The following is a 21,248-nucleotide window of genomic DNA, read 5'->3' on the forward strand; positions in this document are numbered from 1 at the left end:
GTGCTAGGCTCACAATCCAGTGCCAGCAAACTGGCTTGGCTGTGTGCACCTTACACTACTATTTCCTTTATTTACGTAAATTCTGTGACTAGGCTTTTAGAACTGAATAATGGGCTACAGTCGATATTCTGTTTTAAATGTCATAGTTTTAAATAAGAAATAAATGATGCTATTACAATATTAAATGTTTTAGAATTTGTTCAAATTCTGTATCCGAAAACTGCGTAAGCCAGCAGTTCTCAACCTATGGGTTGTGACCCCTTTGGGGGGTTGAATGACTCTTTCACAGGGGTTGACTAAGACCATCGGAAAACACAGATATTTACAATACGATTCATAACAGTAACAAAATTAACCGTTATGAAGTAGCAATGAAAATAATTTCATGGGTAGGGGTCACCACACCATGAGGAACTGTATTAAAGGGTTGCAGCATTAGGAAGGATGAGAACCACTGGCCTAGACTATAGAATGAGTTCCAGGCCAGCCTGGGTAACTAGCAAAATCCTGCCTTAAAAAATAAGTATTATTGAGTCTGGCTTACCTCACTCAGGATACCACACACTGAGACAATGGGGATGTTCTATCGGGAACTCACCAAGGCCAGCTGGCCTGGGTCTGAAAAAGCATGGGATAAATTTGGACTAGCTGAACATAGCGGACAATGAGAAAGAATGGGAACTCAAGAACAGTCGCAGTGGGTTTTTGATCCTACTGCACGTACTGGCTTTGGGGGAGCCTAGGCAGTTTGGATGCTCACCTTACTAGACCTGGATAGAGGTGGGCGGTCCTTGGGCTTTCCACAGGTCAGGGAACCCTGATTGCTCTTCGAGCAGATGAGGGAGGGTGACTTGATGGGGGAGGGGGAGGGAAATGGGAGGCGGTGGCGGGGAGGAGGCAGAAATCCTTAATAAATAAATAAATTAAAAAAAATAATAACAGAAAAAAAATAAAATTGTGAAAAAAAATAAGTATTATTGAACAAAGGACCTGAATATGCATTTCTCAAAGGAAGACATAAAAATTATAATAAGCTTGAGAAGAAATGTTCAGAATAATCAGTCATCAAAGAAATGCAAATTTTCTATGAAGCTGTATTTCCACAAAAAATGTTTTTTAAAATGAAAAAAAGTGTTGGAAAGGGTGCAGAAAAGGCTGGGAGGGCAGCTAATCACTGTGGTCACTATGGAAAGTGACTCTGAGCATTAAAAGAGTCTTAATGTTTCAGTAGCTGCACTCATAGGCTCGCTCCCAGTTAATCTGAAAATGTTCATTCAAAAGCAAGGAGACTAATGTTCACCTCTTCTAACGTGGGTGGGTATCTAGTTCTGAATAGCTATAAATGATTAGACTGTATATGAAGTATCGATTCAGGGTCAGCAGGCTGGCCCGGTTGGCAAAGGCACTAGTTGCCCAGCCTGATGGTTGAATCCCCAGACCTCCCATGGTAGAAAGAGAGAACCAGCTCCTACAAGTTGTCCTCTGACCGCCACACACATGTGGCAAGAGTAAATGCCCATAATTAAGCAATAAATAAATAGATATATAGTTAAATGTTTTTATCAACTAGAGTTGGTTTTATGCACAACTATAAGCCAAACTTAAGCTTCCATACGCTTCCATTTGACTTAGTGTTCCTGAAGGCATACGATTAAAAACATAGTGGAAAGTTACCCAGTCAAAATAGTAATTATAAGATTTTAGCTCTCTAGATGTTAAGGAAGAATTCTTTTCTTCCATCCTCTCCCTGAACTAGACTCTCTGAACCCACTGTCTACTGTTGTAAATCATGGGAAATTGAGAGAGCAATGGCTTACCTTCTCTAGTGTACTAAAGGAAGGCCAGGACTGGTAGCCATATTCGGATACAAACCGGGCTTTGGGGAACATCTTCCAATCCCAGCAGTCATTGGAATAGTCATAAAAATGGACATCGCCATAATGGTTGCTGTTAGGGTCGTTAGAGATCCAGCCTTCTGCCATGGTTTTGACCCCATTGGTAGGACTGGACACAATAAAAGGACGGCTCTTGTCTTCCTGGACATAGAAATAAAATGACTTTTAAGGATAATATGACAATTTGGTAAGGTACAGACTATTAACTTCTAATAAAAAATACCATCAAGTCTTAGAAATGTCAAATAGGTGAGAAAAAGTTAACAGGCTGGCCCCCACTCTCCCTGTCAACACTGCCCTGCTCTTCTTTGCTGTCCTTGTCCCATTACAAGCGCCCGAGACCATGCTTTGTGGCACCTCTTCCCAATGTTTTCAACCATGCTTTGTCCCTTCTTACCCCAAAGGGAGTGCATCATCTCACGCAATTTCTCAACTTTGGTACTATTGACCGTGAATATTGGGTATGGACAAGAGTGGTCAGAGTCTCCTGTTGTGAGAGACATTTAACAACATCTCTAGGGGCTGGAGAGATGGCTCAGAGGTTAAGAGCATTGACTGCTCTTCCAAAGGTCCTGAGTTCAATTCCCAGCAACCACACGGTGGCTCACAACCATCTGTAATGGGGTCTGGTGCCCTCTTCTGGCCTGCAGGCATACAGACAGACAGAATATTGTATACATAATAAATAAATATTTTAAAAAAAACAACATCTCTAGCTTATGACACCTGCCAGGTGGCATGAGTCCCTTCACCTAACGTGTCTTCAGCCGTGACAAAATTACTGCATTTCAGGAACCTGGGTCAAGAACAAAAGCTACTGAGTCAGATACACTTGGGTTTAAAACTCAACTCAGAATCTTCCCGGTTTGGCACAGGAAGAGTCAGGAGTTTTAGCTGTAAAATGAAGAAACTTCAAGATCATGCTCTTAGATGCTTGTTTGGAGCAAGATGAACCGCTAGTAACTATTCATAACAATTATACCTTGATGGAAACAACAGTAATTATTCCATAGCATTTAACGCTACCCATCTTCAAGAAAATCTAAAAACATCTTCATGACCTAGGATGAAGTTATCTGTGAAGTTGGAGACAAAGAACCACCAGAGTTCCTAAGAGTCCCGCTAACTCAATTTGAGAAGTGGAAGAGTGGACAGTAAGCAAATTGCCGAAGATCTCATAGACAGGATTGTGAATCGTGGGCATTTCATCACCATACTGTTAAATAAAAATCCCCAGACATTAAAATCAACTTCTCGCACTGATCAGATGTGAGAAATAAGTATTCTTAACTGTTGAACCATTTCTCTAACACCCACATGGTGGCTCACAACTACCAGTAACTCAAGTTCCAGGGGACCCAATGATCTCCCCAGGCACCAGCCATGCACGTGGCACACTCATAAAATAAAAATCAGCAAATCTTTTAAATATACACATGCAAAATCATTTACTAGACATATATAGATGTTACCTATCACAGACTGTTTTTAAAAATATATTCCTGCCAGATGGCAGTGGCATACACTTTTAATCTCAGCAGAGAGACAGAGGCAGGCAGACCTCTGTGAGTTCAAAGCCAGCCTGGTCTACAGAGCAAGTTCCAGGGAACCCAGGCTTGTCTTGAAAAGACAAACAAAAAAAATGCTTTTTCAAATTACTTCAGAATATATGACTACAGAGACAAAATTGGAAAGACAGTTAAATTATTATATTACTTATCAAATATTAGAGTTTTTAAACAATCTTTAGAAAGAGTTACTGTAAAAAGATCACCTTCTTCTCACCATAAAAAAGGCCACTGTATGTATTAGCATATATGGTACAGGATGCCTGGTTCACAATAGTGATGCAAGGAGAACCCCCATAGAGGACCCCAAGATTCCCTGGCAACCTGAACTGCCCTAGTCTCGTGACTCTCACACCAAGATGTTCATATATGATACCCACCAAAATCTATATCAACACGTACAAGTAGACCTGCATTGTGTATGCAGTTACAGACCTGCAGAGGTGGCATAACACAAGCACATCTGACCCAGAGACTCAGCAAACATTTGAGGGTCTATGCATGAACTCTAGAGTGTGTGACAACCTGCAATGGGAAGTGCTGAACACGTGTGGAGATTCCCAAAGATAGTTTATCTTCCAAGTAATCCACACACATCTGCATAGAACATTATAGTGAACTAGAACACTAATGAAATACTCTGAATTCAAATGATGTTCCACAGACTGTCTTAAAAGAGGCATACAATCTACTACGCCAATATTGGGACCTATACATGTTTAAAACACCTTAAATTCTACTGCACCAAAACCAATTACTTACTGATAAGACAATCTCTCTGATGTTTCTCACATAGAGGGTCACATAGTCTTTAAAGTAGGTTTCCAAGTCACTGGGATTTACATGAAACCAGTTCACCCTCAAGGCCACTTCATTCTCATTGTTACCACTCCATATGATGATGGAGGGGTGAGATTTCAGTCTCCTGATCTGAAAGTTAAGAAAACATGAAGTAATTTCCCCATACCTAACATAGCAGAGCTCACAGCTATAACGATTAATAAGATTACAATCATTGCATTTCTGCATAGAAATTCTTGCCTACCTGATAATTCACAAAATGGCTACTCATGCACTATGGAAAGACAATTTTAATAGTTCTCTGAAAGACTAGGGGAGGTAGCTTTCTAATTAAACATGAAGACTTAGACGTGAGTGTTGTGAAATATTTGATTACACTATGTAATGTCACTATGATTGGTTTAATAAAAAACTAAATGGCCAATAGCTAGGCGGGAGGTATAGGCAGGACTTCCAGACAGAGAGAGTTCTAGGAAGAAAGAAGGGGGAGTCACCAGCCGGATGCAGTGAAAGCAGGACCTGCAGAAGGAGAGGTAAAAGCCACAAGCAATGTGGCAGTACATAGATTAATATAAATGAGTCAATTTAAGTTATAAGAACTAGTTAGAAACAAGCCTAAGCTAAGGCCAAGTTTTTGTAATTAATAAGAAGTCTCTGTGTTGTTATCTGGGAGCTGGTTGTTGCCAGGGCAGAGAAAGACTCGCTACACCTGAGTTCTATTCCCAGCACCCATGTTGAAAACTGGGAAGGGTGGAGAGCATTTGCGGTGCTGGGGAGGAAGAAACAAGGGAATCTCAGGGTTCCCTGGCTAGCCAGCCTATCCTAACCCATGATTCCCAGGTCCCAGAGAGTGGAATAAACACACAAGCAAATAAATAAGCCTACATTGAGTAGGCTTATGTGGGACGCAAAACAATTGTGGTTTCCAGTGCCACATTTCATCTTTGTCCTGAGCTGGAGGAAAAGGACGGGAGCAGCAGGATCGGTGGTTGGACATGTTACACTGAGATGCCCGTTAAACCTCTGACCATACCACCAAGCAGGGGTGGATACTCGATGAGGGATTCATCAGAGACTGAATGATCGGGCGTTAATCTGGGGATTGTCAGCAAGTAGGTGATGTTATAGCCCTGACACTGCTGAATCACTCACAAAATCAATTTCCAGACTGCGGTTTTTCATGGGATTGAGTAGAAAACAACTAAAAGAAATGAGCGATTTAACAAAAGGAACAACTAAGATGCGCATGCGTTCTCTTCTTGGAGGTGTAGCAATAGCATACCTGGTAAGCAACTTCAGCTCTCACTGACTCCACGAAGCTCCGCCCAACTGGATAAAGGGCGCAGGCAAACATAAAGTCCTGCCATACCTGTCAATCAAAAGAAAAAGCAGCGTCATCCCACGGAAAGCCTGACGTCATCCTCACTGCGAGGATTATCTTTCACATAAAGGAAAGTCAAGTTCTGCAAACGCGCCCATCTGAGCGCCTCTTTACAGTGTGCCCACACGCCGAAGGACTTTCCAGAGTTACACAAAAAATATTTAGAAGCCTGAGAGCACGCTCAGTAAGGAGGAAAGATGAGGAAGGAAGGATGATTCTTCAGAAAAGGAAATAATGAGAGAGTAGGAAAGATGGAGCTTTGGGTCCTTCCTCATTCCTCCTTCTTTCTCATTTCGCCAGGCACGGAGTAGTGAGAAATACACCAGACTGGTAAAATTATAGTTGCTTTAGAAAGGATTTAATTTTTTTCACAGCTAGAAGATTACTAGACGCCCACTTTACTAATGAGACCGTGAAGTCCTTTCCAAGAAGGCCTATGTGGAGCGGCTGATCAAAGCAAAACCACCAAGCAGCCTGCCTTCCTACCAGTCTTGATTCTACCATAGAGAGTGTGAGCTGGTGGGCAAGATACACACCCTCTTCACGGGTCACTTTACACTCTGTAAATCGGACAAAGGACAAGAGGAACCATATCGTGGAAGTTGAAAAAATACTAAAACAAAACAAAAACCAAAAAAAAATAATGCAGACAAAAATGTCTGGCATTCAATGAACAGTGTGGCATGTGGCTGCCATCATGATGCAGGCCTATCACTGCTGCTGTGATTCCAACTCTCCTCTGGCACTCTGTGTATCTGATGATGACTGTATTTCTAGAACTAAAAAGATACACAATCTACCCTCAGTATCTATAAGTTTGGCATTCAAGCTAGGCAAACTATCCAAACATAGATTTGACTATGGGTCAAAAAAATATACAGAAAAAGACCCTAAAGAAAATATATACCAAACATATACAGGTTCTTCTGGTTGTCATTAGTCCCTAAGTAATAAGTATGGCAACTGTTTATAGCACAGTCACAGGTCTGCAGAGATGGCGCAGGGGTTAAGCTCACTGGCTGCTCTCACTCATGCTCAGTTCTCAGCACCCACATGGAAGCTTATACCCTCCTTAACTCCAGGTCCAGGAAATCTGATTCCCTTATGAACCTCCAAGGGCACCAAGCATGCACATGGCAACCTGCACACATAGACACTCATATATACAGTGTGTGTGTGTGTGTGTGAAATGTATCATGTTAGATGAAGCTCTGGAAGTGGCCCAGTACTAACGTACAGCATATGTCAGGATGCGGGTAGTTCTTTGTGAGCATTCTATTTCTTCATGTGAGAAGACTGAGTATGTAGGCAGCACAGGGCTCCTGAAGTCAGCTCTCCAGAGACACTGAGGGATGAAGGCATCTTGCTTGGTCCTCCTTGTAGCAAAATTTGAGTACTAAGAACATCTTTTCTTTGGTTAATTTTATTGTTTTTGTTTCTCTCCAGAGTTCATGGGAACTCTTTAAATATTCAATATTTTATTATGTATATACACCTACATATCACAAGAAAAATCATGAAGGAAGTGTAGAAAGAGATATTTGATTATATAACTCATATACCATAGTAATTATTTTTAAATAGTGGAGAATTCTGGTATTTGTTAGCAACTCTAGTCCATTTATTCCTTGGACAAAATTAATAAATAAATGATTAAACATAGATAATAAGGAATGAGGAACCTTCATTCATCCAATGAGGAATGAAGTAAGGAAGATGATTCCCTGCTCTGAGAGGGTATAAAGGAGCAATAATATCAACTCACAACATCAGACTGAGGGACGAGTCACCCATCAAGACCGTGTCACATACTTACCATGATTCCAAGTTCATTGCAAAGTTCATAGAATCCATCCTGCTCATAGACACCTCCTCCCCACACCCGTAGAGTGTTCATGTTGGCATCCACAACGGACCGCAGAAGGACCTGCAACCTGGAGAAGGGATTGCAAAGGCAAACACTATTTCATAAACTGGGGGACATTACCAAATATTTCAAATCTGTTAAGGGAAAAGGCCACTTTAAAATCAAAATGATTTTGCTCTTCTGAATGCCAAAACCATGAGGTAAAATAACACAGAGACCGGTCGTAACCACATTAAGCAAACAAGCTGAAAAGCCATGCATGATGTCTTCAGTATGTAAGTTGTCAGAAACCTTATACTATTCCTTAAACTCTTTTTGTTTTATATTTCGGCATGTAGAAAAATGCAGCACAGGGCTGGGGAAATGGCTGAGAAAGTAGAGTACTCGAACCCCAGCATGAGGACCTGGATTTGACTCCAAACACTCCTGTACATCGCGGGATGGGCAGGCGCATGCCTGTAATTGTAGCCAGTTAGTAAGCTCCAGGTTCATGAGAGACCCTGTCTCCAAGGGTGGGTGGAAAGTGATGAGCAAGAACAGTGACCTCTGACCTCCACGTGTGCACATGCACTGAACACATACATATATACACATAAAAAAGCACAGTATAAACACTCCATATACATAAATGTTTATTAATTTTTAAGTTCTAGTGTCAAAACCTTCAGAGAACACTTGTAGTTATCTTCCAGATAAAAAATGTTCATGGTTTTGCTTAGTTTTCTAAGTTCTGTTGTGTCTATATTTAAGGTACGTGGCATGGTGCTGTAGGGTAGCTGTTGACAGTAAGAAGGTCACTGAAGTGGATTAACAAAGCCATAATTTTGAATTATCTATCTCCCTTTGGTTTTGTCCATGTAAAAATTTTGTTACCCTGAATCCTCATGTCTTCACATTGTCCTTCTGGTCTTCAGACTCATTCTCCAGACACACCGACTACTTTGTTCTTATATTTTTGCATTTTCCCCTCCCACCAAGAATTTTTTAGTTCTTTAATGAAGTAGAAAAAGGGCTGGTGGGATGGCTGGGGGTGGGGGGTAAAGTATTTGCTGCTCAAGCCTGAGGACCTTAGTTCAAATCCCCAGAACTACACAAAGCTGGGTTCTATAGCACACAACAGGAGGTGGAAACAGATAGCCTGTCACATACAGTGGTGAACAAAATAGAGACCCAATCTCAAGTAAGATGGATGATGAAGATGACATGCAAGGTTGCCCTCAGTGTAGGATAGTTTTATGTCAACTTGACCCAAGCCACAATTAGCAGAAAGGAGGAAGCCTCAATTAAGAAAATGCCTCTAAAAGATGGGAGACTGTAGGGCATTTTCTTAATTAGTGATTCATGGTGGGTAGTCCATCCCTGGGCTGCTGGTCCTGGGTGCTGTAAGAAAACAGGCTGAGCACGCCATAGAGAGTAAGCCAGTAAGCAGCACTCCTCTGTGACCTCTACATCAGCTTCTGCCTCCAGGTTCCTGCCCTGTTTGAGTTCCTGTCCTGACTTCCTTTGATGATGAACAGTGATGTGGAAATGTAAGCCAAACAAACTCTTTCCTCCCCACTATTAGTGTGAGAGGCTTCATTCCAGAGATGCAGGGATGGTTCAACATAATTCACCATATAAACAAACTGAAAAATAAAAACCACACGATCATCTCATTAGATGCTGAAAAAGCTTTTGACAAAATACAACATCCCTTCATGATAAAAGTCTTGGAGAGAGCAGGGATACAAGGAACCTAAACATAATAAAGGCAATATACAACAAGCCAACAGCCAACATCAAACTAAATGAAGAGAAACTCACAGTGATCCTACTGAAATCAGGAACAAGACAAGGTTGTCCACTCTCTCCATATCTATTCAGTATATTTCTTGAGGTCCTAACTAGAGCAATAAGACAACAAAAGAAGATCAAGGGGATACGAATCAGAAAAGAAGTCAAACTCTCGCTATTTGCTTATGATATGATAGTTTACATAAGCAATCCAAAAAATTCTACCAAGGAACCGCTACAACTCATAAACACTTTCAGTAATGTTGCAGGATACAAGATTAATTCAAAAAAAATCAGTAGCCCTCCTGTACACAAATGATAAAAGAGCTGAGAAAGAAACCAGAGAAACATCACCCTTCACAATAACCACAGATAGCCATAAAATATCTCAGAGTAACTATAATCAAACAAGTGGAAGACTTGTATGACAAGAACTTTAAATCTTTGAAAAAAGAAATTGAAGAAGACACCAGAAGGTGGAAAGATCTCCCATGTTCTTGGGTAGGTAGAATTAACATAGTAAATATGGCAATCTTACCAAAAGCAATCTGCAGATTCAATGCAATTCCCAGCAAAATTCTTCAAAGACCTTGAAAGAATGGTACTCAACTTCATATGGAAAAGCAAAAAAACCCAGGATAGCCAAAACAATCCTGTACAATAAAAGAACTTCTGGAAGCATCACAATCCCTGACTTCATACTCTACTACAGAGCTACAGTACTGAAAACAGCCTGGGACTGGCATAAGAACAGACAGGAGGACCAATGGGACCAAATTGAAGATCCGGATATTAATCCACACACTTTCAAACACCTGATTTTTGACAAAGAAGCAAAAAATATCAAATGGAAAAAAAGAAAGTATATTTAACAAATTGGTGCTGAAATAACTGGATATCAACATGTAGAAGAATAAAAATAGATCCATATCTATCACCACGCACAAAACTCAAATCCAAATGGATCAAAGACTTTAACATAAAGCCAGCTACACTGAACCTCATAGAAGAGAAAGTGGGAAGTACACTTGAACACATTGGCACAGGAGACCACTTCTTATTTATAACCCCAGTAGCACAGACACTGAGAGAAGCAATTATTAAATGGGACCTCCTGAAACTGGAAAGCTTCTGTAAAGCAAAGGACAAGGTCAACAAGATAAAACTAATCCCACCCCCCCAAAAATATACACTAGAATGTGGGGAATGTGCATGCGCACACACGTGCGTATCCCCCCACATACACATCATACACACAAAAGATTTTTTTAAAAAGTAAAATAACATGTTAGCATAATAAAATAAATGTAGGCCCTTATCCCTTAAAACCATGCTTGAAATTATTTAATGTATTCTTTGAAGAACAACAATGAGCTGGATTTAAATGTTTGAGACTAATTAGTTCAAATATCAATTTGTCATTTTCTCCAAAGAAAACACATAATAATAGTTTTGTAAAATGAGGATGGGATGTCTTTAACAGTCTCAAATTAGCTAGATGCATTTTAAGAGGGAGCGGGAATGATTGAAAATAATTGTGCCTATCCTAAAATCTCTGTTATCCAATCATTCTGCAGGTCTCAGGTCCTTCTGCTGGGAGTGAAAGAAACAGATGGGAGTAACTCTGATCTCTGAGCTTAGCAGCAGTATAGAGAGGTAGGGGAAGGAGAGGCAAAGAAGCCAACACTCACAGTTCGGGAGTCACTCTATCTTGGAATGAGTCAGCTGGGATCCAGTTTGAGCCTTTCAGAAATATAGGAAGTCCATTAATTTTGAAGTAGAAACTCAGGCCAGGAGATCCTTTTATGGACTCTTCGATAAGTTGCACTGTCCTGAAATAAACCTACCGTGAAAAGAAATAAATATTGAACATAAACTTAAAAGTGCAAGTGAACTTGTTCTTTAAACCAAAAAGTAGGGGGTTAGGAAGATGGCTCCCAAACAGGAGGACCCAAGTTCAAATCCCCAGCACCCAGGTAAATATGACTACACACTCCTATAGCCCTCATCTACTGTCAAAAAAAAAAAACTGAGACAGCATTTGCCGTCTTCCCTCTCACTACCTAGAAAGATGGTGAACTTTCCAGAGACATGTGATATTGGATGATATCATAATGGCAGATAGTAGATGCGGTCTGCGTGTTCTGGATGATCTAAGGTAGAGGTAGGAAGAATGAAAAGGTATTTCTGTTGTTATTGTTGGTGGTGGGGTTTTTTTTTGTTGTTTATTTGTCTGGTTGATTTGGTTGGTTTATTCGTTTTTAAAAATGGTCTCACTTCTACTGCACGTACTGGCTTTGTGGGAGCCTAGGCAGTTTGGATGCTCACCTTACTAGACTTGGATGGAGGTGGGGTTCCTTGGACTTCCCACAGGGCAGGGAACCCTGATTGCTCTTTGGGCTGACAAGGGAGGGGGACTTGGTTGGGGGAGGGGGAGGGAAATGGGAGGTGGTGGCAGGGAAGAGACAGAAATCTTTAATAAATAAATAAGTTTAAAAAAAAGAGATAAAAAAAAATGGTCTCACTTATGTAGCTCTGGCTGGGCTAGAACTCACTCTTGTAGACCAGACTGGCATCAGACTCACAGAGAGTCACCCCAGCTTCTGCCTCGTGAGAGCTGGGATTAAAGGCATGCTCCATCACTCCTGGCTGACAAAGTAGGTTTTTAATAGACCAATTTAGGCAGGGACTGGGGGCATGCACCTCAGTCCTTGTACTCTGGAGGTAGAGGCAGGCGGATCTCTGTGAGTTTGAGGACAGCCTGAACTGCATAGTGAGTGCTAGCCCAACCAGAGCTACACAATGAAAATGTTTCATAAATAAATAAAAATAAAAGAGATACATTTACAGGCAGGGAGGGGTATTTAAGAAATATTTATGGAAGCAGGCAGTGGTGGGGCACGCCTTTAATCCCAGCACTCAGGAGGCAGAGGCAGGTGAATTTCTGTGAGCTTGAGGCCAGCCTGGTCTACAGAGAGAGTTCCAAAACAGCCTCCAAAGCTACACGGAGAAACCCTGTCTCAAAAAAGCCAAATATATATATATTTGGTATTTCTTCTTTGGGTGTTCTTTTTCAGTTTTCCTTTATAAATCTACTTGTAGTGTAAATAAGTAAGTAGATAGACAGGTAGGTAGATGATATATTAGATAGACAGATAGACAGCAGACAGATGGATAATCGATAATGTTTATTGGGGCTAAGGAGATGGCTCAGTGGGTTATGTGCTTGTCACAGTATCATGCAGATCTGAACTTGGATGCCCAGCATCTGTGTCAAGAATACCAGTATGGCAATGCCCCCCTGCAATCCCAGCATGTGTCTGTAATGCTAGCATTGGGAAGGTAGAGACAGGGGGATCCCTGCGGCTGGCTGCCCAGCTAGTTTTGCCAAATCATTGATCTCTAGGTTTAGTGAGAAACTCTGTCTGAAAGAGATCAACAGAGCAAGACTTCATGCATCCACCCCACATGCACAATTAAATATCATGGTACAGTTGTGCCATGCTATAGTCAATTATTGGTGGTATAAAGAAAAAGAAATCAAATATCTTAAACATAGGCAGAGTAAGCCCTTTAAAAGTCAAGACTTGACGAACCTTTACAAACCAGAAACCAAGACTGCGTCGAAGTTTTCACTGTGGATATGTGACAGTGGCTAGAGAAGTGTACATATTAGCTGAGAAACAAGCCATCAGTGGGTACTGTTGAATGCCCACAGCAAAAAACAATAGTGAACGGAATCTCACCACCTGGCTCACAGCAATACACAGCAGCCTAGCTAATAAAAGATTTAGCTGCAAGAGACAAAATGGTCGACAGGCCGTCTGAAGACACTTTGCTTTACAAATGGGAGACCCTCTGGGCACTGACAGGCCTCCTATTTTGTGATATTCCCTTGCTATCGGCTTAATACATCAAGGATAATCTACAATGTAAAGTTTTGGCGCCAAAATATACAAAGCACAAGATGATTTTTGATCCTCCGGGTAACCATGTAAATTCGTGCTAACATCTGCACAGATATTACCGCAGCAGAGGGAGAGACGTCATGGCAGCACCTCCAAACTGTCTAAGGGGAGGGCAGCTGAGCCATCATCATTTGTGCGATGAGCTGGGTCAGTCATCTTGCTCAGGAAGTACCATGTTTATTTAAATAAAAAGTTGACTAACGACCGCAGTTACTCAGATTTGAGAACATTTTCTTGAAAGCGAATGAAATACGCACTAACAGTATCTAAGGCCAATAAAAATTCAGGAAAAAATAAGGCTTAAGAAAGCTTGCGCCCACCACACTGGGCTTGAGAACGTTCAGCAATTAACAGACATCTCAGATGACGTCAGTGGAAACACCAAGAATGTGAATGTGGTTCCACAACTTGAAATGTTTCAAGACTGAGATGATTCAGAACCCTCAGGAAAGCGGTATTTTTCAAATAGCCCATGCAGCGTATTGCAGTATCACACACGGGAGGCTTCGGTGTAAATAAAGGGGCGGGTTCTAAAGAGTGCATAGAAATGGCTTGAATTCACAGTCCAACTAACTTTAAGAAAACCCTTGTTGGTTTTACATTTTTAGTACCTGCCTTTTAACTTTTTAATTTTGTGTACGCTATGCATCTGCAGGTGGTGGGGTGGGGGAAGGTATCTGTAAATGAGTACAAGTGCCCAAAGCGGCCAGATGAGAGCATCAGATCCCCTGGAGCCAGCCACAGGGTGCCAGAAACCAAACCAGGTCCTATCGCCCATCCCCCGAAACCAGCATGCATTAAACCTCAGTGTGATATGAAGAATACCCATGATGTTTTTCCTGTGAGATAGCATCGCTTCCCATCCCCCAACCAATGCAGTGCAACTGTCCAGCAGGAGAGGAAGGCCGCTTCAAAGTACCCAAGAGCCTCTGGGGGAGGCCAGCTACCAGGCACCTCGCTTCGGGCACGCTGACATCTCAGGGACCAGAGCACCCGGGAGGGCTCTCGTGTCCTATTGTGTCCTTCTTCACCTCGAAGGGCCACATAAAGGCCTGCAACAACAGGTATTTTATTTCCCAGAACACAATGCCTCTGAAAATGGCTTTCGAAAAAGATCCCTGAGCAGTATACGTTTGCATCCAGAGTGAACATATCCGATGGGACAAAGAAATGTTAAATAGCCCAGCAAAGGAAAATACTACCTAAATGTAGGGGACAGGCATAAATATTAAAGAATCTTGAAGAAACGAAACATCAAGCAATTTAAATTTTAAAGTGATTTTTTTAAAAGATCTATTTTATTTGCACTTCGAGGGGGTGGGAGGAATTGTGTGGGTAACAGCAAAGGCCGGAAGAGGACATCTGGTTCCCCAGAAGTGGAGTCGCAGGGACTTGTGAGCTGCCCAGTGTGGGCGCTGGGAACCAAATCCAGGTCCTCTGGAAGAGCAGCAAGGACTCTTAACTACTGAGCATCTCTCCAAGCACCAGTTTTAAAATCCTTAGTATTCAAATTTTTCTATCCATTCTTGATGGTTCTGTGAGCTTGCCCCTTGATCACTGTTCTAGCTACTTCATAAAGATTTTAACCCATAAAAAACTATTTTTATTTTACTTTGTTTTGTCCTTAGAGGCAAGGTCTCATAAAGACCTAGAGTGGCCTTGACCCCAGTACGTAGCCGAGGCTGGCCTTGGTCCTTTCTTGATCCTCCCACCTCCGTTTTCAACGTGCTGGGATTACAAGTCTGTCCCACCCATGCCAGCTCTGGTTTCCTTTTCAAAATAGAAGAGCTAGCTTCAAAAGTGCAGAAAGAGCTCGCGGCATTCTCCAGATGGAGCTCAGGATACTGTAACCAAAGGTCAGGTGAGGTCGTGGCTGATAAGTAAATACCGCACTCCTCAAATTCCTCTCCCTTGCTGAGCAGACAGGTCGTGATTCACGAGCTCCGAGCCACGTCCTGGCGGTGTGTAACCAGATACTCACGAAGCTGTCCATAACTTTTTTCTCAACAACAACACTGTTTGTTTCTAAACTTTGGCAAACCTTATGCTCCTAAAACTCATTTCAGATCAACCACTACGCACTTTAGAGATAAAGGCCATGTTATTTGCACTGAAAATGCAATTGAGGAGGAAAAAAAAAAGCCTGCTCTCCACAAATAGTTCTGGCCTGTAGAAACGACAGGAGGCCGCTCTTCCCTGCACCCTTGCTAAGGAACGGCAGGAGGCCGCTCTTCCCTGCACCCTTGCTAAGGAACGGCAGGAGGCCGCTCTTCCCTGCACCCTTGCTAAGGAACGGCAGGAGGCCGCTCTTCCCTGCACCCTTGCTAAGGAACGACAGGAGGCCGCTCTTCCCTGCACCCTTGCTAAGGAACGACAGGAGGCCGCTCTTCCCTGCATCCTTCCTAAGGAACGGCAGGAGGCCGCTCTTCCCTGCACCCTTGCTAAGGAACGGCAGGAGGCCGCTCTTCCCTGCACCCTTGCTAAGGAACGGCAGGAGGCCGCTCTTCCCTGCACCCTTGCTAAGGAACGGCAGGAGGCCGCTCTTCCCTGCACCCTTGCTAAGGAACGACAGGAGGCCGCTCTTCCCTGCACCCTTCCTAAGGAACGGCAGGAGGCCGCTCTTCCCTGCACCCTTGCTAAGGAACGGCAGGAGGCCGCTCTTCCCTGCACCCTTGCTAAGGAACGGCAGGAGGCCGCTCTTCCCTGCACCCTTCCTAAGGAACGGCAGGAGGCCGCTCTTCCCTGCACCCTTGCTAAGGAACGGCAGGAGGCCGCTCTTCACTGCATCCTTGCCAATGGCACAAACAGAGGTTACCAGGGTGGAGTGTACCTCTTCTGCCCAGGTTTACAGTAAACATTTTCACAGTAAACGTCTAGATCTTATAGAGCCTTTTCTATCAATGAGGCAAAGCTAAAAAGAACTAAGCATTTCTAAAGTTCTAAAACATCACATCTGAAAAAAATCCTCCCAAAAGAACAAGTTGCACGCGGTTCACAGAATGAGCTTCAGGCAGCAGAGGTCAGTTTGGGGTTGGTTCCTTTGATTTGTGCATGATCTCCACAGTAATCGTCTGTATGTTAGCATTTTTATCTCCGACAATGGCAGAGAATTAAACATGGATGTAGTTGCTTGACTACATCCTGTCTCCACCTCCCCATCATTAGGGTCACAGGCATGTATCATTGTACCCAGCTTTTATGTGGTTCTGGCGTTCAAACTCAGGTCCTCCCTGGCAGTAGTGGCCTACGCCTTTAATCCCAGCACTCAGGAGACAGAGGTAGATGGATCTCTGAGTTCGAGGCCAGCCTGGTCTACAGAGTGAATGCCAGGACAGCCAAAGCTGTTAGACATAGAAACCCATGTCTGTGTAACATATAAACAAACATATAAATGAGAAAACAAACTCAGGTCATCATGCAAACCCTTTACCACCTGAGCCATCTCCCTAGTCCCTTCATGTATCCCTGACTATTCTTAAATGCAAGAATATGTCAAGAAGGCAACAGCTGGAGACACAAATTGTGTTCAAAGCAAGCTCAAGCAGATGAACTTGCTTTAAAAAAAAACTCTATGGGGCTGGAGAGATGGCTTAGCTGTTAGCACTTGCTGCTTTTTTAGAGGACCCAGGTTAGACTCCTAACGGTGGCTCACAACCATTCATAACTCCAGATTCAGGATATCTGATGCCCTCGTCTGACCTTCCCCAGCACAGACATATGTAGCCCAAACACTCACAAATGAAATAAACAAATAAATCTCATTTTTAAAACTATATGAAAAGGATTATACACAAGATCAAGGATACCATATAACAGAATTTCTCCAAAGAAACTTCCACGTATATCATAGTATTTACTAAAGGACCAATAAGAAGAAAGTGCCAGATCCAATTCTCCATATATATTATCAGAATTTAACAGTGAACACCCACGTGTGGAAAACTTAGACCAACAACAGATGTTGGAGAAACAGTATGTTATCACTGGCATTTTCTAGAACTCCCAAAATATAGTGATAACTAAAACTTGACAGCCTCTATTTACTTCACGTACTTGGGTGAACAGCTCTCATGGCTCCCTGAGGAAGCCACTGACAGTGGTCATTCTGTAATTCTTTAACTAAGCTTTTGACAGGGAGAAGGATGAAGGGAGGTGGACTGGCTTAAACTATGTCTCCAAAATGCAGGACTACCCCAAACCACAAAATGTGACCTTAAGCCGAGTGGTGGTGGTGCACGCCCAGCACTTAGGAGGCAGAGGCAGGCGGATCTCTGTGAGTTTGAGGCCAGCCTGGTCTACATGAGCGAGTTCCAGGGCAGCTAGGTCTGTTACACAGAGAAACCCTGTCTCGAGAAACCAAAATAATAATTATTATTAATAATAATAATAATATAAAAATATTATTTGGAAATAATGCTTTAAAGATATCAGTCATTGAACTTGAATGAGGTCACACGCTCGAACAAGCAAAATGGATAGTATCTGTTTAAGGTGGGCATGATGACTCATGTCTGTGGCCCCAGCATTTGGGAGGCAGAGATGGAGGGAAAAGATGCAAGTTTCGGACCAACCAGGGCTACATAGTGAGACTTTGTCTCAAAAACAGACAGTTAGAAAGAAAGAGAGAGTGGGGGTGGGAAGGGAAGTGAAAGGGCTATCCGGGGAAGGAGGTAGACACAGGAGTCTGGCATCTGCAAAGCATGGGAAGGGGAGGATTGCTAGCATTGAGGGGAAGGGGCAGGGAAGGGCTTTCCACAGTCTGTAGGGGAGCCTGGCTCTAGAAACGCTTGGCTGGGACTTGCTGCGCCTGCTGCTGTGTGAGGAGGAAGTCTCACTCCCTTCAGATTTTCTCTGACAACACTGGGGAAATTAACTCTGCACAGCCTCAGGGAACTCTCTGCATGAAAACACGCCTTGATGATTCCAAATTTCACCCTGTCTAGCTTGGAGCTAGTAAAGCCTTCAGAGGGCTCTGGGTATCACTTAGAAAGAATTCCATGGGTATCGTCTTCCCTTTCTGCCCTAGGAAGCTGCAACACTAGAAACAGGGATTTAAAATCAAAGAAAAGAGTGACGTGTATTTTAAATTTAAAAACTGGGGAAATTCCCACGGTTTTTCTAATTAGAACAGCTACCGGCAATCTTCTCCATCTGCTTTTGGGGTATGATATACAAGTTCTAATTGACTGCTTACTTTGTTCTAGCACCTTCTGACAATAATTTAACGGAATAATCTTGACACCAGGGACAATATAAAGGACCTTCTGCTGCTTTCAGCAGAATCATTTCCCGTCCATGGCGCGCACTGTGAGCTAAGCAATGTCAAGGAGAAATGGCAGCTAAGTGACCTTCTATCCAGAAAAGCAATGGTCATCACTCAAATATTTATTGGGTCAGTGAGATGGCTTAGCGGATAAAGGCTCCTCCTGCACACTGCTGATGACCAAGTTTGTGTTCCCAGGACCCACGTGGTGGAAGAAGAGAAGCAGCTCCAGGACACTGACCTCTGACCCCCAGGCATGAGCTGAAGTAAACCGTTCCTTCTTTCAGGTGCGCTGGCCGCAGCGCTGCAGAAGGAACTCATGCAGCATGTACACCAACCGTGTACACCAACCATCACAAAAACTCTGGCTCCTAACACATCAGTACACCCACTGATCTGCTCCAATACGGCCAGGAAGGACAAGCGGCCTCCATACAACCCATGTGGACAGTCTCCTGACCCACAGCTGGTTGCCATCTCAAAGCAGTGAAGTAAGGCACGTCGGGATTAGTGGCTACCACAGTCGCTGCCTTGACTGCAGTCGTTGCTAGAAACTATGCAGTTTGGTTTCCGTTCTGGTCACAGTAGCCAGTAGCCTCCTCACTGCCAAACGCACAGGACCTTCCTCAGCATCTATCATGGGCACCTTTGCAATGGCTGATGCTGTCTGCTCCTAGAATATTCTTTCCCAGCTCTGCACCTCTCTACTCAAACCAGGTGACTCTCTGCCTCTGACCATTCCTTCTAAGACTTCCCTGCAGACTGTTCTCTTGCCACATCCTTATTATCGTTCCTCAGGGTTCGGTCCTCTTTGTGTCCTCCCTGAGTGGTTCATCCCCTACCATGGCCACAACTACCTGTATTCTGCCAATCTACACATCCATATCCTTAGTCCAGTTCAAAATCCTTCTTTTGTTTTGTTTCTATGTTTTCCTTAGAGATGGGGGTCTTACTAGATAGCCCAGGCTGGCCTCAAACTCGGATCCCTTACCTCACTCCTCCACATGCTAGGATTAAAGGCATATACCACCATGCCTGGTTTGCCTCCAAAGTTCTTTATTTCTCCAGAGTACTCACCGACCATTATTACAAGGACATGTTTAATGAAGTCACCTCCCAACCACATTATTAGCCTTGTTAGCATTATCCCAGTTTTATCAGGAAAATAACATCCAGAGCACAAGAGGACGCCATGAGGTAACTGAAGAAATAAGCATCGACAATCACGATTTCTACTGAAGCCATAGGAAGAGACAGCACACACCCGTGCAGGAAGGCATGGAAGGGCCACACATCTTCCTTCCCTTCAAGGCTCAAAAAGGTTGACAACTTTAGGCAGAGTCAACAATGGTACAGCCAATTGGAGTCTAAAGGAAAAGGAATGATGTACCACAAATAGAAGTGAATCTTTTTTCTCTGCAGTCAGCTTGACTGGCTCGTTATTTTCCACATTTTTATGACGATAACTCAGAATAAATCACTGTGTGGAAGAACACACATCCCGGCCGAGAGAGTGAGAAAAGAAGTCTGAGACTCGCCCTCAAACACGTTATGCATGTGTGCACACACTCATATTCCTACTCTCTCAGAGATACATAGGACACTTCAAAGAAAAATTCAAACGAACAGCATAAAAGTACATCCTCTACTCTGGATGCCATCTGAACCCAAGGAGAGGTGATGTGCATTGTGAGAGATGGCACCGCAGGGCAACCTCCATCGTCTGTAGACACCAAAGCTCCGTGTCAGGGAAAGGAAAACTCTAGGTAAGGATTACTATCACTGCTATTCACATACTGTGGCTGTGATAGGCTAGACCCAAGTTACAACATTCTGATTGCCCCATTTTAACATAAGGAAATGGTGCTCATAGGGCTGATCAAACCACACAACTAGCCAGTGAAAAAGTTCTTCACACTTCTAGGTGCTAATATCCCAAAGAGGTAAGGAGGGGAAAGTTAGCATCAGTAGAAGCATGGGAATTTGGAACATGAAGAAGACAAATGGCTAAAGCAGTGAGTATAAGTTAGTTTTGTTGTTGCTCTGCGGATTAGAAGTAAGAAGAGAATGGGTTAGGCTGGGTTCTCTCTTATCCTAGGAGCCTGCTAACAGTATACACACTTTAGAATTACACATATATGCTTCTTAGATATAACGCAAGGGCACACTGGAGAAGACCAGGGATGTGGCATACCAGGGGAGACTTTGCCTGAGTTCCTGGATCAAATCCCAGCACTGAGAAAGAAAGGAAACAAGGAAAGAGTGTAAAACACAGGAAGCGATGGTCAAAACAGAAATCTGATCCATCTAGGAACATAAACCCAGAAACTTTGAATGTTATCCCTTTGTCCGGTAGAATTGTCAATTCTGCTAATTTCTTCTTTTCTTTCAAATCTCAGTATTGCTATTTTAAACAAGAAATAGCCTTCTTTTCACAAAACAATGTACTTACCTTGACTGATCTTTCAATATTTAAGCCTCCATCCAGCACAAAGAGAACTGTCATGTTGTATCCAGTCTGATTTCCATGTACTCGAGGCCACCAGAGTTCCACAGCAATGTCCTTTTAAGAGATAAGTCATTCTATGTAATGAGGCATAGTTTAGAAAAACAGTATAACTCCTCAGGTTATATTAATTTCTCAATATGTATGTCCTAAAGCAACATAAGTGTCCATGCTTACTCTCTGCCAAAGCCCAGCCACAGAATAACTATTTTAAAATTTTATATAT

At 42.8% G+C, this 21,248-nt stretch overlaps 1 protein-coding gene across 2 annotated transcripts in view; it reads right to left on the bottom strand.

The window, feature by feature from the left end:
• Manba (mannosidase beta) overlaps window positions 1-21,248 on the bottom strand; it is a 67,884-nt gene that overhangs the window by 20,197 nt on the left and 26,439 nt on the right. For both annotated transcript variants that reach the window (XR_012911382.1, XM_075981278.1), the window contains exons 7-12: window positions 20,969-21,079; window positions 10,977-11,128; window positions 7,462-7,579; window positions 5,547-5,633; window positions 4,226-4,393; window positions 1,818-2,036 (exon numbers count right to left, since the gene is read on the bottom strand). Coding sequence is in view for 1 of the 2 variants with exons in the window: in XM_075981278.1 (XP_075837393.1) it covers window positions 1,818-2,036; window positions 4,226-4,393; window positions 5,547-5,633; window positions 7,462-7,579; window positions 10,977-11,128; window positions 20,969-21,079 (855 nt within the window). In the remaining variant the exon portion in view is untranslated. The remainder of the gene's footprint in view (window positions 1-1,817; window positions 2,037-4,225; window positions 4,394-5,546; window positions 5,634-7,461; window positions 7,580-10,976; window positions 11,129-20,968; window positions 21,080-21,248) is intronic.

This window comes from Microtus pennsylvanicus, chromosome 7 (genome assembly GCF_037038515.1).
Source record: "Microtus pennsylvanicus isolate mMicPen1 chromosome 7, mMicPen1.hap1, whole genome shotgun sequence".
NCBI classification, from domain to species: domain Eukaryota; kingdom Metazoa; phylum Chordata; class Mammalia; order Rodentia; family Cricetidae; genus Microtus; species Microtus pennsylvanicus.